General features: G+C 50.0%; 1 protein-coding gene across 1 annotated transcript in view; it reads left to right on the forward strand.

The window, feature by feature from the left end:
* The window catches only part of SLC6A11 (solute carrier family 6 member 11), a 121,864-nt gene that overhangs the window by 14,306 nt on the left and 90,038 nt on the right, over positions 1 to 17,520 (forward strand). The window contains exon 5 of the mRNA XM_060109397.1: positions 9,516 to 9,648. Coding sequence (XP_059965380.1) covers positions 9,516 to 9,648 — 133 coding nt within the window. The remainder of the gene's footprint in view (positions 1 to 9,515; positions 9,649 to 17,520) is intronic.

Raw genomic sequence — 17,520 nt, forward strand, 5'->3', positions numbered from 1 at the left:
CTCACCACCCTTCCAGGTGCAGTCAGCATAAAGTGACGGAAGCAGGGGGGCAGTAACCAGAGGGGCAGTAACCAGTCGATGGTGGCTCCTCTCACCCCTGCATCTTGCCCTTTCTCAGCCTGTCCCCACTCCCCCACCCCACAGCTCAGATGGATGAGGTGTCATTCAGAAAACAGAGGCCTCCTGGTGGGATACCCTGGACCTGGGGGCAGGTGCCCGCTGCCACTCTGGATCTCTCGTCCAGGGCTTTTCCCGATGTCACGTGTGCCTCTCCTGCCCACAGCCCCTCCGTCGCAGACAGTGGTTCTCTGCCAGGCTTAACACAGAGTGTCTTGGAGGGGCCGACCCCGCCAGGTGTCAGACCCTCCCCGAGCTTTCGGCCACTCATAACGCAGAGCTGCTGTACCAGGGGAACCCAGGGGTCTGGGAAGGCTGTGCTGAGTCCTGGTAAGGAGGAGAAGGCCAGGAACCTGAGGGCGCTGGGATTCCAGCCACGGAGCAGTGAGGCCCTTTCTGTGGCGTGGGATCCCTACTTATAGACACCTCTCCTTACTACTTCCTATCTTGCTGGATCTTATCCTCCAGCCATGCAGGACCAGAACAGGCATTGAACTTGGGGTCAGGAGACTGGTGTGCAAGGCCAGGCTCTGCCACTTTCCAGTTTGTGATCTATGGCAAGGTCCATATCTACTTGGAGCCTCAGTCTGCTCTGGGCAGTGGGTGTAAAACGAGATAACATATGCGAGACTGCCCAGTGCTCTGTGCCCAAGTGTGTTCTATACAAAGTTAGGAGGTGTTGCTTTGGAAAGGCAGAAACGTGGTGGGGCACTTACTTCTTTTTTCTTTTTCTTGCTGTATGTGGCCCTCTCACTGTTGTGGCCTCCCCGTCGCGGAGCACAGGCTCCGGACACGCAGGCTCAGCGGCCATGACTCATGGGCCCAGCCACTCCACGGCATGTGGGATCCTCCCAGACCGGGGCACGAACCCGTGTCCCCTGCATCGGCAGGCGGACTCTCAACCACTGCGCCATCAGGGAAGCCCGGGGCACTTCCTTCTTAACAACTTTTTAATAGCTTTGTGGTATAATTTACATGCCATAAACTGCATGCTGTTTAGGTGTGCAAGTAGGTGATTTTCGAGCAAACTTGCCAAGTGTGAAATTGTCACTGCAAGATAGGTCTGGACTATTTCCATGGCCCTATAGCAAGATCTCCCATGCCATTTAGAGTTAATCTCACTCTCACTGCCAGGCAGCCATTCACCTTCTATCTGTTTCTGTGGATTTGTGTAGTCTGGACATTGCATATTCTGTGGAATCATACAATGTGTGGTCTTTGTCACTGTCCTCATTAAACTTAGCATAATATTTCCAGGGTTCATCCATATTCTAGAATGTATCACTGCTTTATTCCTTTTTGTGGCTGAATAATATTCCATTGTATGGATAGAACACAATTTGTTTATTGGTTGATGGACATTTGGGTGGTTTTCAGGTTTTGGCTATTTTTGAATAACCTAGGAGTGGAATGGCTGAGTTTTATGTTTAAATTTTTAACAAACGGCCAGACTTTTCCAATGTGGCTAGAACGTTTTATATTCGTACCAGAAATATATGAGGGTTCCATTTCTCTGTATTCTTGAGGACACTTATTATTTTCTGTCTTTTTGATTACAGCCGTCCTCTTGGGTGCACCCTAGTGGGTGTGAAGTGGTATCTCATTGTGGTTTTAATTTTCACTTTAATGGGGAATAGTTCTAAAAAAGATTGGGAAACATTGGGTTAGACAGATCTATAGAGATGTCTTTATTGCAGGACTTCTCAGAGCCTTTAATAGTCTAATGAGCATTGGGACTCTCTAAGGAGGGCTCTAATGTGCAGCCATTTCTCAGTGAGGTCCCAGTGTGACCTCAGGGTGTCTTAAAGGATTAGTGTTCTTTGGGAAGCATTAGCCTAGGACAGAGGTCAGGAAACTATGGGCCAAATCCCATCTGCTGCCTGTTTTTGTAAATAAAGTTTTATTGGAAGACAGCCATAGTGTTCATTTACATATTGTCTCTGGCTGCTTTCACACTGCAAAGATAGAGTTGAAAAGTTGGGACAGAGACCATATGCCTTGCGAAACCTAAATCTGTACTATCTGGCCTTTTACAGAAACAGTTAGTTGACCCCTGACCTAGGAGTGCCTGGTGCGTGTATATGCTCACTGCACCTTCAGGGGGAAGGAGGGACCCATCCTCAGGGTACAGGTGGGGACCAAGGAAGCACTTGGTGAGGCTTTGTATTATTTGAGCTGGTGTTTGAAGGACAGGCAGAATTTTTAAGGCATGTGAGAATTTAGAGGGACATTCTTGGCAGAGAGAACCGTGGAATGAATCCTGGAAAGTGGAGGGGACTGGAGGGGACTTCCTCGCGACCTGGGAGGAGGATTTCTGCAGTGATAGAAGAAGTCGGCATGGGAGCTCCAGACCCCACAGACCGGCTTTGTTGCCTAGTTGTCTTCCTTGGGTGACACATTTCTAGTCCATCTTCCCCAAGATGGGGCCATGGGTCCGAGCGCTGTCTCTGAAGTTGGATAGATGTCGCTTCAGGTTCTGCCTCTGCCTTTCTGGGCATGTTGCTGCCCTAAGCTACAGTTTTCCCATCAGTAAAGTAGGAATCATGGTTGTACTGGCCTCAGTAAGCATGAAGGAAGTGCAAACTGTCACTGACCTTGTCATCACCTTTCTCCTCCCTGAGGGCAGGACTCACCTGCCTTCCTCATCACTGCAGGCCCTGCTCTTAAGGCCCTCAGCAACATGCAGGTAGCATCCAGTGACTCTCCTGAGTGAATGCATGATGCAGAGGTCTAGGAGGGCCCTTGCCCTGAGTCCCCAGCTCAGTTTAGGGCCTCGGACGAGGGCTCTGCAGGAGCAGACCCCATACACGGGGAGATTTGGGGGCCTGCACTGGTCCTGGGAAGTGAGAGCAGGACCCCGAAGGTGGAGGGATTATGGAGGGGGCGGGGAAGGCACATTTGTTTGGGTGATGGGCTGTCTTTTGTTTGTTTGTTGCTTTGGGAGACCAGAAAGGAGGCCTGAGCAAGGCTATTTATAGCGCAGTCCCTCAGTGCCAGCTTTTAGGGCGGTCTCTGCATCCCTGGCGGTGCTCCCCTCCATGGCAGGTTAAAGAAAGGTGGTGCGTTTGCTGGTTCCATGCTGGACGTTAAGATGAGGGCTCCCCGGCGGCTTGGGACCTGTTCCCACAGCACCCCTCCCAGGCCCTCTGCGGTGGTGGTGGGTGAGAAGGGTCTACTCCATCTCTGCTTTCTCTGGTCAAACCACTCTCGGCTCTGGAAGCTAGTGTTTGGAAGCGAAGTGCCAGGTATGAGGCTGTTTCCTTCCCTCTGGACTCAGCCCCTCTGTGTATGTGAGACACAGAGAGGACAGTGAGGGTGTTGCAGGATCGGATTCAAGCCACTTCCCGCAGACTGCGGAGGACATAGCAGAAGCCTCGAGCGGGAGGCATCCTCTCTCTGGGATCAGCTTCTGCCGAGACAGAAGGATGTGTGGCCCTCAGAAGAACCTGGTTTCAGGTCCCAATCTGGGCCAGTTGCTTCACCATTCTGGGCCTCAGTTTCCCCACCTGTAGAATGGGTATAAGAATGCCCTCATGGTAGTTATGTTGGTGTGAGGACTGAATGCAGTGAGATGTGAGGGCTCTTGGGTGGCGCCTGCCACAGTCCCCTCTGCTACCAGCTCCTTCTTGTTCCTTACTCTGAGAGTCTCTTAATGAGGATAGTTTGCTTTTCAACTCACCTCTTGGATTCCCAATTCTTTCCCTCTTCTTCCTGTAGAAATGACGTCTCCACCCATGGATTCTTGCCCTGTTGCCCATCTCAGAGACTTCTACCTGCTTCTTGCCTCCCTCGCCCCCCATTCCCTCCTGCCTTTGAAGCTTCCCTCCCTCCTGGCTCTTTCCCATTAAGAATCCCAGTCATGCCAACCTGAAAATAAAACGAATGTAGGTAAGACAGCTCTGGTGCCCTGTGGCCGAGAACTCCTAGCTCGCATTCTCATCAGAGCAACTTCCCCAAAGAGCCGCCTCACCAGGTCTCACTTGCCCTCTGCTTCCTGTGTGCTGCTGTCTGAAGTCTTCCCCGCCAGGGCTGAGCAGCAATCCTTGCTTCACCTGCCACTCTGGCCCCGAATCCCACAACGCTCTCCCTCTCACCAGGCTGCTTGGAGGCACTTGGTAGATGGTTTGCTTCCCCTGCTGGAACGCCCTCTCCCTCTACCTCTGGGGATGCCACCTTCTTCAGGGATGCCTAACCCTTCTCTGTCTCCTCAAAGGGCTCCTCCCAGCCTCCATCTGCCCTGTAAATGATGGGGTTCTGGGGGCTGTGTGGCCAGCCCTCTCCCTCCCATTTCTCCAGCTCTCCCAGGACACTTGATGGCCAAGGGCTCAGGTCTGAATCTTCTCCCTGCATCTCTATTGTGAGCTTTGTACCCAGACACCCAGCTGCCTCTGGGCCTTGCAGCCGACTGGGTGTTCCACAAGCATCTCAAAATCACCTTATCTAAAAGATGGACTCTCCACCTCCTCCTCCTCTACCCCGATTGACAATTCATTGCTGCTCAGCTAATGACCCCCACCCATGAAGGTACAAACATGGCGTCAGTCTGGACCTCCAACTTCCCTGCTACCTGCCACCCCCAGGCAGCCACCTTGCACCCTTGCTGCTCCCCAGCCCATCTGTTCCCCTCCAGGGCCATTTCCCTACCTTAGTCCAGCCCCTCCCTCTTTACTGTCCAAATTAAGGCAAAAGTCTCCACACTGGGCACCTTGCTCCATTCCACCCTTACCATCCAATCTTTCCAGTGCAGCCAAAGAGAGCTTTCGGAAACATGCATCTGATGGAGTCTTCCCCTTCTTTAAGATTCTTCTCAGCTTCCATCACCCTCAGGATGAAGCCCCAGCTCCTCAGCAAGGCTCAGAATCTGGCTCTTGCTCATCACTCCAGCCTCATCCTTGCCCCCACTTCTTACCCCGCTTACTGCTGCACATTGAGCCCTTGTCTCTCCTTCCCGAGCCCTTGTTCCAGCCTCCTGGCTTTTGCCTTTGGTGGACTTTCTGCCCCAAATGCCTCCCTCTTCTTTGTTGACCCTCCAGGGCCTCCACAGTCCCACTCCCATGTCCGGATACTGGCCAGATCTGCAGTAAGGGTCCCCTGCTTTTCCCTGTCCTGACCCTCTCCACACTCTGCTCTGTTCACTTGTCTGTCTTCCCCTGTGAACCAGGAGCTGTTGAAGGACCCCAAGTGTAGCACAGTACCTGACACACTGAAAACACCTTAATAAGTATCACTTGAATAAATTAATAAATGCGTGAAGGATGCGTGCTGTGTACTACTTTTGCCCAGCGCACAAAGCCACGTGAGGTAGCTTTGGGGGGGTGCATTCAACATGGCTTTAATTTGTAATGAAGGAAGGAAGGGGTGTTTTTAGTGTCATGGGGGAGTCTAGGAGCTGGCACTGCAGCTGGAAGTCTGGGCCCTGGAGCCAGGATCCCGCCCGTCACTTGCTCTCGGCATGACTTTGGGCAAGTTACCTAACCGCCTGGCACCTCGGTTTCCCCATCTTTGAAATGATGATAACAATTGCGTCTACCTCGATTGTTGGGAGGGTGAGATGAGTTCCTGCTTGAAAACCTATGGAAAGGAGGGGATGTCCCTTCCCCAAGGTCACACAGCTTGTCAGGAGCAGAGCTGGCTTTTGAGCCCAGCCATCTCTGTGTGTACCCAGGGCTGGAGAAGCAGAGGCATTACACCTCCAAGTGCTGGGTGGACATCTCCAGAAATAGTCTTATGGCCTGAAAAAGATGCTTCATGAAGAACCTGCTTTCATGCCTGGCTCGTTGTAGGTGCACGATATTACTCCGAAGGGCCCCATCCAGTCTTCCACATTTCCCGCCCCCTGAACGGTGTCGGGAGGTCTGTTCCTGGGTCCTTTTTTGCCAGGGTGTTGGCAGCAGACTCTTCCTTATTCAGACCTTTCTTCAGTCCCGGCGCTTCACGGGGGAGGGTCATTAAGAAAGTTTTTTCCCAGGAAGAGCTGTGCTTTCTCCAAGTCTCCAGAGTTGAGTGTCCCAGCCCCCATGCTCTCAAAGGCTGCCCTTGTAGATTTGAAAACAACCCTGCAGTCCTGCAGGCTGAGAACCTGGTCCCTGAGCCTCCTTTCTTTAGAAACTCAATGTCCCTTGCTAGTTAGAGCCAGTGCTGGTAAAACCTAAAGAAAATAGTTTGAGGATGTTTTCAAATAATGTCTGGTGGGACAAAAGAGCAATTCATCCTGCATAGCTTTTAGTAATCTGCTTCCCATTTTGGGAATTAGATTGTTCAATTAAGCGAGAGGGCGCCGAAGCCAGCTGCATGACTCAAAAGTTTGCAGCATCCAAAATGTGGAAGAGGGGGGCCTGCACCAGCTCTCTCCTGGCGGGTCTGCCCCCTTCTTTCTCCCTCTGTCCCTGTGCCGTTTCCAGTTTTCAGATTCTCTGTTCAAGAAACACCAACATCAGCAAGAGGGCATGGGTGTGCATGCAGCCCTGCTAGACCTGTCTCAGTGTTTCTTTAATGGAGATTTCGAAGCTGCAGTGACAGGCACAGAGGGTACCCTGGGCATTTCCGTCTGCCATAGCCGCTTTCTTTCCTGCTCTGGGTTGTCCTTTCCCATTCGCCACCTGATGGGTGTTTGGGAAGCTTCGGGGGGCAGTTTGTAAGGTGGGACTTATGCGTCCTCGGCTCTAAGTCTGGAGACAGGGGAGTTTGTGAGCACCCTGAAGTTCCTACAGAATTTGGGGAGTAAATGGGCATATCAGGGTATTTCTCTGGGGAGAAAGTACATCCCTTCAGTACCCTCTCAGAGGATCCCTAACTCCCTGTCCACGTCCTGTCAGAAACAAACAAACAAAACAAAACCCTTGGAGTCTGTACATCATTCCTCCAACACCAGGAAATTCTCCTTCTGTGGTGCTGCTCAAGCCTTGCTGTGCATGAGCAATCCTTCGGGAAACATAGGAAAATGCAGCTTCCCGGGAACCATTTTGTAAGGATTCAGACTCAGTGGGTCCAGGATGGGCCCACAGGAATTTTTTTTTTTTTTTTTTTTTTTTTTTTTTGCCTCTCACTGTTGTGGCCTCTCCTGTTGCGGAGCACAGGCTCCGGATGCGCAGGCTCAGCGGCCATGGCTCACGGGCCCAGCCGCTCCGCGGCATGTGGGATCTTCCCGGACTGGGGCATGAACCCGTGTCCCTTGCATCAGCAAGCGGACTCTCAACCACTGCGCCACCAGGGAAGACCTGAATTTTTGTATTTTTGGCAAGCAACCCACAAAGACCATGCTCTGGGTCCTGCTGCTCTGTTTTAATGATAGATACTCTTAAAGGTTTCCTTTAATACAGCCTGTCGTTTTAAAACAAATTAAAACCAAAGACTGCTAAGACATAAGAAGCAAATGAAGTAACCGTTATAGCTAAGCAGCTGTCTCCTTTCTTTCTCAGATAACTTGGACTTTTTTTTGCCCAACTTATCCCAGTACAGGGCAAGGACCATACCACACGTGCCTTTTTATCCTCAGTATTAATATAGTGCCTGGTACCTAGTACATGCTCAATAAATGTATATTTAATAGATGTTCCCCCTTCTGCCTATAGGTGTGAGAGCTGGCTTCCTTTCGAGTAAATTCCCTACTGCACACAGCCCAATTTTATTTGGGGGCCTGCCTGATTTCTCCGACAGGGGCTGGGGCTGGAGGGAGCCTGCAGACCAGCGCTAATTGGTGTCATTGAGTAATTAATGCAAAATCAGACCCCGAGTGGATTCCCAGGGAGACAGACACTGAGGGAGGCTTTCATGCTTAGTGGGATGGGAGCTGCTTTCTCAAAGGACGTTCCCAGAGCGCCCAGGCGACTGGCGTGGTCCAGTGGGGGTGGCTTGGCAGCCGGCACAGGGTTCGTGGAGCGAGTGTGGAGGGGGTTTGTGTTGGTGCCATGGTTCTGCACAATATGAAGCGTGGCGAGTCTGACTTTAGAGAAACACAAACCCCAGGCGGGGCTGTAGGAGCCAGGCCTGTGTCAGCCCTGCAGGACTGGTGGGTTCTGAGGGAGAGCCACGGCTGGTCACGTTGGCTCAGCGCAGCCAGGGTCCCCCTCTCCTGTGGCCTGGGCCCTCTGGGACACCCCTGCCCCTCGGCACACTATTCAAGCCTCCAAAGGATGCTTCCTCTGTTTATCTGTCCTGCTTTTCGCTTCTGGTCTCTGGGCTTCCTCGTTCCCCAAGTATCCCATGCTCCATTTTCTGGCCTTTGCTTGTGCTAGTCCCTGGGCCTAAAACAATCTTTACCCCCCTCCTTCTCCTGGCTAAACTCTATCATCCTTCAAAATCTGGCTCAAATATCATTTCTTCCAGAAAGCTTTCTCTGACATCTGTGGCAGTCAGGAGAGTTTGGGTTATGCTGCAGTAACAAAGATCTTAGTAGCTTGAAGCAACAGAGTTGGGTTTCTTTTTGTTTTTGTGGCTTTTTATTTTTTTTGAATGAAAGGTTATTTAAATTCTACAGTACTTTACAATTTTCAAAATTTTCACACCCATGACTTTGTATAATCCCATAGTAACCCCTTAAAAAAAAAAAAAACCTACCCCTGTCTTGCCCCTCCTCGCTTCCCTCTCCCCACGGTAGCCACTAGTTTGTTCTCTGTATCTGTAAGCGGGCTTCTTTTTTGTTTTATTCACTAGTTGGTTGTATTTTTTAGATTCCACATAGAGTGATATCATCCAGCATTTGTCTTTCAGCAGAGTTTGCTTCTTGCTCACACAGCAGCTCTCACGTGGGGCGGCAGCAGAGAGTGACATGGTCAGGGTGACACAGGCATTTAAAAAAAGCCACCCTGCTCATGTGGGGTGGCAGGAGGGCTCATGTACTCACTTAGGAACTTGGGCCTCTAGAGGTCCACCTTGACACCTGCTTCTGTTCTGAGAGCAACACTAGGGCAAAGAGAACATGGCAGACCACACCGCCTGCCTCTGAACGCCTCCATCTGAAGGAAAGTGTGTGCCATTGGCCAAAGCAAGTCCTCTGGCCACCGTTGAGTTCAGCAGCATTGTGTCATCTACCCTGAGGGAGGGACCTGGAATGTTTATGGACCGTGCTGCCGTCTTCCAGCACCCCTGAGGTGGGCTGGGTACTTCTCGGTCTTCCCAAAGTCCCTGTGCTTCTTCCCATTGCAGCTCTTACCATACTGTTTCCATAAACCATCTGCTAACCCGCATCCTATCCCCCATGGAGTGAATCCATGAAGGCTGCGGGTGAGTCTTACTCCTTCCTGAGGCTCCCACACCCGGCCCTGAGTTTGGCTCAGAGAAGACGCTTGGTGAATGGTGGGCGAATGAGTGCGTGGGCTGTCCTTGCCCTCTGCACCACTATGGTGGGGTCAGTGTGGGCCATCTCCAACCCCCATGACTCTCTGCCCTCCCTTCCGCAGGCGCCGGGTCCTGGCCATCTCAGATGGGATCGAGCACATCGGGAACCTTCGCTGGGAGCTGGCCTTGTGTCTGCTGGCAGGCTGGACCATCTGTTACTTCTGCATCTGGAAGGGGACCAAGTCCACAGGAAAAGTAAGAGGTGGATCTTCAGCTAGCTGCGGGCAGGGGAGGGGCGGGTCGTCCTTGTACAAGCCACAGGTGGCCCAGAGAAAGCCAGGGGGCTCATGTTGCAAAGGCCAGCTCCTGAGGTGGGGGCTAGGAGGAGCGCTCGACAAGGAGTCCAGAGCTGGAATCCCAGTCCACCACCTGTTTGCCACACACCTCGGGGCTGTTCGGTTCTACCTTGTGAGCCTCAGTTTGCTCACCTGTGAAATAATAAAGCCTCGTCCTGTTTTCTAACTGGGTTGAGAGTCATAGAAGGAAAGTAGAGTTAAGGTGCTTTGGAAACCAGGCAATGCTAAACTACTACCATGGGGTTTTGTCATGAAGACCTGCACTCCAGGTGTGCGCTAGGGCCGGTGGTGCTGGGTGCCGCTGCTACGGATCCCGAGTTCTCACCCGCCTGCATCTTGTAGCCTTGCTGTGCTGGCTGCAGCAGGTGGCCTCCAGGGCCAGGGCCTCACAGGGGAGGAGAAATGGGGGGAGACAGCCAGCTCCGAACTGCCCTGGCCTGGAAGTTACTGCGGCTCTTCCACTCACAGGCCACTGGCCTGAGCCTAAGGCACAGGCTTACCAACCGCCAGGGAGGCTTAGGAGTGAGGGGAGCAAAGGGCCGTCTGAAGAGTACAGCCTTCTGTGCCACCAGGCTCACGAGAGGTTATAAATGTGTAGCTCATGGCCAAGTCCAGCCCACTCATGTATCATATTAAAAAGAAAAGAGGTGGGGGAGAATTAGTTACCGATATTCAGAAATCAGGAAGTTTCATGTGAAATATGTGAAAAAAGAAATAGGGCTCTGTCGTCCCTCGGAAAGTTGGAAGATTGGCCCATGTTGGGATTGATCACCTACCCGGTAGCACTGGGCTGAGTTGGAAGATTGGGCCACGCTGGGCTTGCACGCCTACCCAGTAGCATTGGGCTGAGTTGAGCAGCAGCCGCCTGCTTCTAGGGATACTAGGTTGACCAGTCCCCACCACTTCCATCACCCCTGGTCCTGTGGCTGAGTGTCAATGCCATTAGTTTCCTCATTTGTGGAAAAGAGGAAAATCAGGCTTTTTTTAAATGCCTGTGTCACCCTGACCGTGTCACTCCCTGCCTGCCTGCTTCTGGTAGGCAGTTGCTCATAAACTTTATTTTAAGTTATTGGCTGGGGCAGTGGGTGAAGACAAAATGTCCAAGGAAATAGAACTTAATAACTCTGGGACCTTTTGCAAAAGATGGTCCCCTTGGCTCCCTACCTATCTCACAGTGGTAGGTGAGATGGTCCCCTTGGCTCCCTACCTATCTCACAGTGGTAGGTGAGATGGTCCCCTTGGCTCCCTACCTATCTCACAGTGGTAGGTGAGATGAAGAGGAAACTGCTAGAATGTGGGAGGTGGGCAGACCTGCAGGAGGGGGCTTAGGAGAACACAGAAGAGATACCAACAAGCCCCGTGCTGTGGGCTATAAGGAGGCCAAGGATGGACTAGAAAGTCATCGTAAATGTGCCTCAGGGACCAGAGAGTAGAACAGAGACTCTCATGTCCCCTCAGCCAAGGTGATTTTGCTGATCTTTGCTTTCTCTGGTTTGTATCTTAAAGACAATAGGATTTTTTGTTTTTCCAAACATAAAATTCATTGTATTATCGATCTACTACTTCAGACTACATGCATCCTGCCCCCATGCCCCCCTTGCTGCCTCTTCTGGCTAAAGAAGAGGAGAAAGACTGGAGGGGGTAAGAACCAGGGTCTGGAACCATGGTCCACACCTCAGGTCTCTCTCTCACTGGCTGAGACCTTGGGTGCATCATTTAACTTCTCTGAGCCTGTTTCCTCTTCTGCAAAACAGGGATTGATGAGTGAGCTCGTCTCAGGGATGGTTGTAGGAATGAAATGCAAGGCTGCACATTTCAGCACTTAGCAGAATGGGGAACTGATCATACGTGCTGAGTAGATGGTGATTTAAAAACATCTTGTTATAAAACTTATTCATTCAAAAAGTAGTTTCTGAGTATCTGCTTAATACCTAGCATTATTCAGTGGGTATGTAAAGATGAATAAAGCACAGCCTCTACCCTGCCCAGGTGACATATGTGAACGTGCTTTGTGAACCATAGAAAAAAGGGAGGGGGTATCATGGGTGGTGCTCTTATTGCTCCTACTGTGATGACCACCTTTCCAGGAGTCCATGCTGGGCCGGTGAGGACTGCAGTGATGAGGTTTTGGTGCGTGCGCACGCATGGGCTGTCCACGTGCATGTGTGGCTTTGAGCTCTCGGGCCTGGACCTGGGCCACGGCAGAATTTCATTCCACTCAGCCCTCAGGAGGAAGCTCAGTCCCCAAGTGGGGCCACTTGCCATTGGCTGGGACATCGAGCCTGTTTGTCAGAGAATCCTAAGGCAGGGACCAGGTATCAAGGAAGAACTGGCAGGCTACATTCTGAGAGATTTCAGAAAAGATTTAGGGAAGGCAAGAGGACGGTTATTGAGTGCTTCACATGCCCCTTCCATTCAGACCTTGAAACAACCCCATGAGACACAGGGGCTAGCATTATCTCCATCTTACAGATGAGGAAACTGAGGCTTCGTGGGGTTACATAACTTGCTCAAGGAGACTCAGGTAGGGAGGGGAGGGCTGGGATTAACCCCAAGCCTCGGTGACCACATAGCCCATGCCTCTGGGTGAGTGTACCGTCATTCCTGTCATCTGTGACCTGAGGACAATGACCATTTCCTTACGGATTGGTTATGAAGAGGTGGTTAATGAGACTGTCTAGAACATAGTAGGTGCTCCATGATTGTTGGTTGCAGCTGGATCTAAATGGTGCTATTAAGGGAAATGCTGAAGTCACGTGAACAATTAAGTATTTTCCTCAAGACTGGGTTTCATGGGCTCTTCCCCATGTTTCATGCCCAAGACCAGGGTACGTGTCCAGGATGAGATGTGGTTTGCTGGATCTGCGAGGTTCCTTAGAGATTATCTGGTCCATCTGCACCCGTATTTTATGCATGAGGAAACTGAGGCTTAGAGAGCAGAAGGGACTTGTCCACGGTCTCACAGTGAGTAAGTGTCAGGTTAGGAGCTGGTCTGGTGGCCCAGCTCCCTGGCTGTTTATAAATCACAAGGTTCTGTAGGTCACATCTGACAGTTTGGGGAGACCAGGAGAGCCCGGATCAGCATGTGGGCTCCTCAGGTGAGGGTCTGATGCTTTTGTTACTGTTTATCATTCATCTCACCTTGAACATGAGCCCAGTGTCCAAAGGCTTTTCGGATTTTGTACAAAAACAGCTAAAAATAAACACAGGGTCATCAGAGTCTTCCTGAGTGGGCAGAGGTTGCCCGTGCCGCCTGCCTGCGGGACCCTGGCCAGAGCCGCTCTCAAGAGCCAGTTAAAGGAAGCAGCAGGAACTCCATCTTCCTGCTATTGTCCCGGCCATGCCTGAGTTGGCTGTTCCTCTTCATCCCAAGTTCCAGCGTGCTCTCCATACCTGGGCTTCACCAGAAATTTCTGAAATTTCATTAACTTGAGAAAAAGTTCCTGGCCCCATCCTGTCTCCAAGGCAAAAACTATAACCCCAACCTTAACTCAATTGAGAGCCCATCCCCTGCTCAGGAGTTCATGCAGACGCTGCAGGCTCAACCTCTTGGCAGGTGGCTCTGGAAGTGGGGATTTCGGATCACGTCACAAATAAGTAGATCACGGATGAAGCCATGGCAAGGCGATAGGTGAAGGGGTAGCAGTGCTCTCCAGTGGCCCGAGGGGCGGTGTGTGGGCTCCGAGGCGGTGTTGGCGTCATTGCCCCCACCAAGGACAATCGCTGTGTGTGACCTTCACTCCATCTCCTCCTGCGCCTTCCTCAGTGCTTTTCATCCTTCTGACATCACAGAGGCCCGCAGGCAGGGTCTCCCAGAGTCAGGGCGAGCAACATGAACTCTCAGAAGAAGCGGCTCTGGCTGGAGAGATAGTAGCTAGGTTCCAGCTTCGGTACATAGCAAGTGGCCCATGACTGTTGCTTAGTAAACATTTGAGGAACGGATGAATCCTGCCTGGGCAGGGGCTCCCTGCGAGGTGCTGGGACACACTGGGGAACAGTTAGAGAATCAGGTCCTAACCCCATGAACATGGGGGTTCTAATGGCGGAGAACTGGCTCTGGAATGTTAGAATGTACCTTGTCCGAGCTCGGAGGGTTTAAGTCCAAACCCTATTATACAAATAAGGAAGTGGAGGCCCAGAGAGGCCACAAGATGTGCCTAAGACCACCCCGCTTGGAAAGAGCAGAGCTGGGATCCAAATCCAGATCTGTCTGCCTTCCCTAGGCCTGGTCCTCATCTGTTCTAATACCTCCAGCTGTGGGTTCATGTCCAGGTTCAAAGAGAACACATGGATCCGATTTCTGAGCACGTGGCAGGGGCTTAGTAAGCCATTTATTTTCTTGCCCTGGTTTTAGTTCTACAAGGTTATTTTTCTTCTCTCTCTGGACAATATTGGAAATTCTCAGAAGTCTGGATTAACAAAATAAATAAGAACGTTTCTCAATTGTATGTTAAGTCCTGAGAAAATATAGGATTCTGAAACACTTGCTTTCTTTAGGAGGAAACTTCCAGGCTATTTATAACTGGTCATCTTGTGGGTGATAATCATTTTCAATTGAGAATTGAAATCAAGTGGCTAAGACATGGAGACATCTTTGTGATTTTCCTGTGCCCTTGTTTGTTTTTTTTTAAAGACTTTATTTTTTAGAGCAGTTTTAGGTTCACGGCAAAATGAAGCAGAAAGTACGGGGATTTCTCATGCACTCCCTGCCCCCAACACTGTATAACCTCCCCCATTATCAATATCCCCCGCCAGAGTGGTACATCTGTTACAACTGATGAACCTACTTAAACACATCATAATCTCCCAAAGTTGGGTCACTTTTGGTATTGTACATTCTGTGGATTTGGACAAATGTACAATGACATGGATCCAGCATTATAGTATATAGAATAGTCCCATTGCCCTAAAAATCCTCTGTGCACTACCTGTTCATCTCCCCCCTTCCCCATCCCTGGCAACCACAAAAAGAAAAGTCTTTTGCTGTCTCCATAGTTTTGACTTTTCCAGAATGCCATATCATTGGAATTATACTCTATGTAGCTTTTTTAGGTTGACTTCTTTCACTTAGTAATGTGCATTTAAGTTTCCTCCATGTCTTTTCATAGCTTTATAGCTCATTTCTTTTTATCACTGAGTAATGTTCCATTGTCTGAATGTACCACAGTTTGTTGATTCATTCACCTATGGATGGCCATCTTGGGTACTTCCAGGTTTGACAATTAGGAGTAAAGCTGCTGTGAACATTCACGTACAAGCATTTGTATGGGCATATGTTTTCAACTCCTTTGTATTAATACCAAGGAGCATGACTGCCGGTTCTTATGGTAAGAGCATGCTTAGTTTTGTATGAAACCACTGAACTATCTTCCAAATTGGCTGTACCATCTTGCATTCCCACCAGCAGTATGAGAGAACGCCTGTTATCTGCATCCTGGCCAGCATTTGGCATCGTGGGTGTTTTGGACTTGGGCCATCCTAATAGATATGTAGTGGTATCTCTTTATTGTTTTAATTTGCATTTCCCTGATGACAGGTGATGTGGAGCATCTTTTCATATGCTTATTTACTGTCTGTATATCTCTTTGGTGAAGTGTCTGTTAAGGTCTTTGACCCATTTTGTAATCGATTGTTTGTTTTCTTATTGTTGAGTTTTAAGAGCTTTGTGTATTTTGGATAACAGTCCTTTATCAGATGGGTCTTTTGAAAATATTTTCTCCTGGTCTGTGGCTTGTTTTCACATTTTTTTGGCATTGTCTTTTGCAGAACAGAAGTTTTTAATTTAATGAAGTCCAACCTATCAGCTAGCTCTTTCATAGATTGTGCTTTTGGTGTTGTATTTTATCTAAAAGTCTTTGCCATACCCAAAGTCATCTAGGTTTTCCCTTATGTTATCTTCTAGGAGTTTAATGGTTGTGCATTTAGATCTATGACCTGTTCTGAGTTAATTTTTGTGAAGGGTGTAAGTTGTGTGTCTCGATTCATTTTTTTTTTTTTTTTTTTTTTTTTTTTTGCGGTATGCGGGCCTCTCACTGTTGTGGCCTCCCCCGTTGCGGAGCACAGGCTCTGGACGCGCAGGCTCCGGACGCGCAGGCTCAGCGGCCATGGCTCACGGGCCCAGCCGCTCCGCGGCATATGGGATCCTCCCAGACCGGGGCACGAACCCGTATCCCCTGCATCGGCAGGCGGACTCTCAACCACTTGCGCCACCAGGGAGGCCCTCTCGATTCATTTTTGCATGTGGATGTCCATTTGTTGAAAAGACTGGCTTTGCTCTCTCCTTGTTTTTTTCATTTGTCCACCAAATCCATCTTGCCCATCTCCGCCACCAGGTCCTCCCTCTGGTCTCATAGACCACTAACTTGTTTTGACAGCTTCTCACCTAACCTCCCCAGTTGTTGACCAAGTCTACTTTGTAATCACCCTAGAAAACATCCTGTCTTCTCCATTTTTATTGTCCATCCGTCCACTCACCCACCCACCTAGACATTCAACAGTAGCTCCCCAGGACCTCCAGAGTGAAAATTGCCCTTAGAACTTCCCATTTGCACAAACATATTGCTGACATGCAGAATGACACAACTGAAATCCTTTATATTCTATGAAACAATAATTTCAAATAAATTCAAGGTGCTCCTGTCTTTATTCTATGTTGTCATCCTACAGCATGGAAGCAACGTTAGGGAATGGTGATATCCTAGTACCTGCTATGCATATTCTTTGAAGACTGAAAAAACCAGTCCTTACTACGTGTCCTTCTCTTATGGCTTTGCTAGGCCTTAGTCTGACCCAGGGATTGGTCAGCATTGGCCTTTGGCCAGATTTCACCTATGGCATGCTTTTGTAAATAAAGTTTTGTTGGAACACAGCCACATCCATATCTTTCTGTGTTGCCTTCAGCTGCTTTTGTGCCACTACAGTGGCAGAGCTGAGTAGTTGCAACAGAGTTTGTGTGACCCACAAAGGCTAAAATATTCACTATCTGGCCTTTCACAGAACAAGTTCATGGATCTCTCATCTATTAAACTAATTAATGCAAACTATTTGCCATGTAACAAGAAACTAACACCTAAATTGCTGTCACCCAAAACGTGGACCACTTCAGATACTGAAAAGCTACAGTGATGGTTTGCAATGGAGAGCTTTTCTGAAGGATTCTTAAAATCTCACCCCAGCCTTTCCAGCTCCTAAATGTTCTGGTTCTTTTTTTTTTTTTTTTTTTTTTTTGCAGTATGTGGGCCTCTCACTGTTGTGGCCTCTCCCGTTGCGGAGCACAGGCTCCGGACGCACAGGCCCAATGGCCATGGCTCACGGGCCCAGCCGTTCCGCGGCATGTGGGATCTTCCCGGACCGGGGCACGAACCCGCGTCCCCTGCATCGGCAGGCAGACTCTCAACCACTGCGCCACCAGGGAAGCCCAATGTTCTGGTTCTTGTATCGAAATGCTCACTTGTTATGGATGTTACTCATTGATTCTTCTATTCATTCATTAAATGTTTACTGCTCACTGACTGTGTGCCAGGTACCAGGCTGGGGGGCTCTTTTCAGTGGTGAGCGAGTCAGACTGTGAAGCTGACTGTTGGTGGGGGAGATGGAGAACGAGCAGCTATAGAAACGCTGTGGGTGGCAGACGGGGGCCTTGAGGGGGAAGAATTAGGGCAGGAGACATCCTCGGGGGGGTCAGGAAAGCCTCCCTGAGAGAGGCCCCCATCTGTGATGGGAAGGATGGGAAGGATGGGAAGGGATTGGCCTGGTGAGCGGCACAGATGAA

Source organism: Mesoplodon densirostris, chromosome 10 (assembly GCF_025265405.1).
Source record: "Mesoplodon densirostris isolate mMesDen1 chromosome 10, mMesDen1 primary haplotype, whole genome shotgun sequence".
NCBI lineage: Eukaryota > Metazoa > Chordata > Mammalia > Artiodactyla > Ziphiidae > Mesoplodon > Mesoplodon densirostris.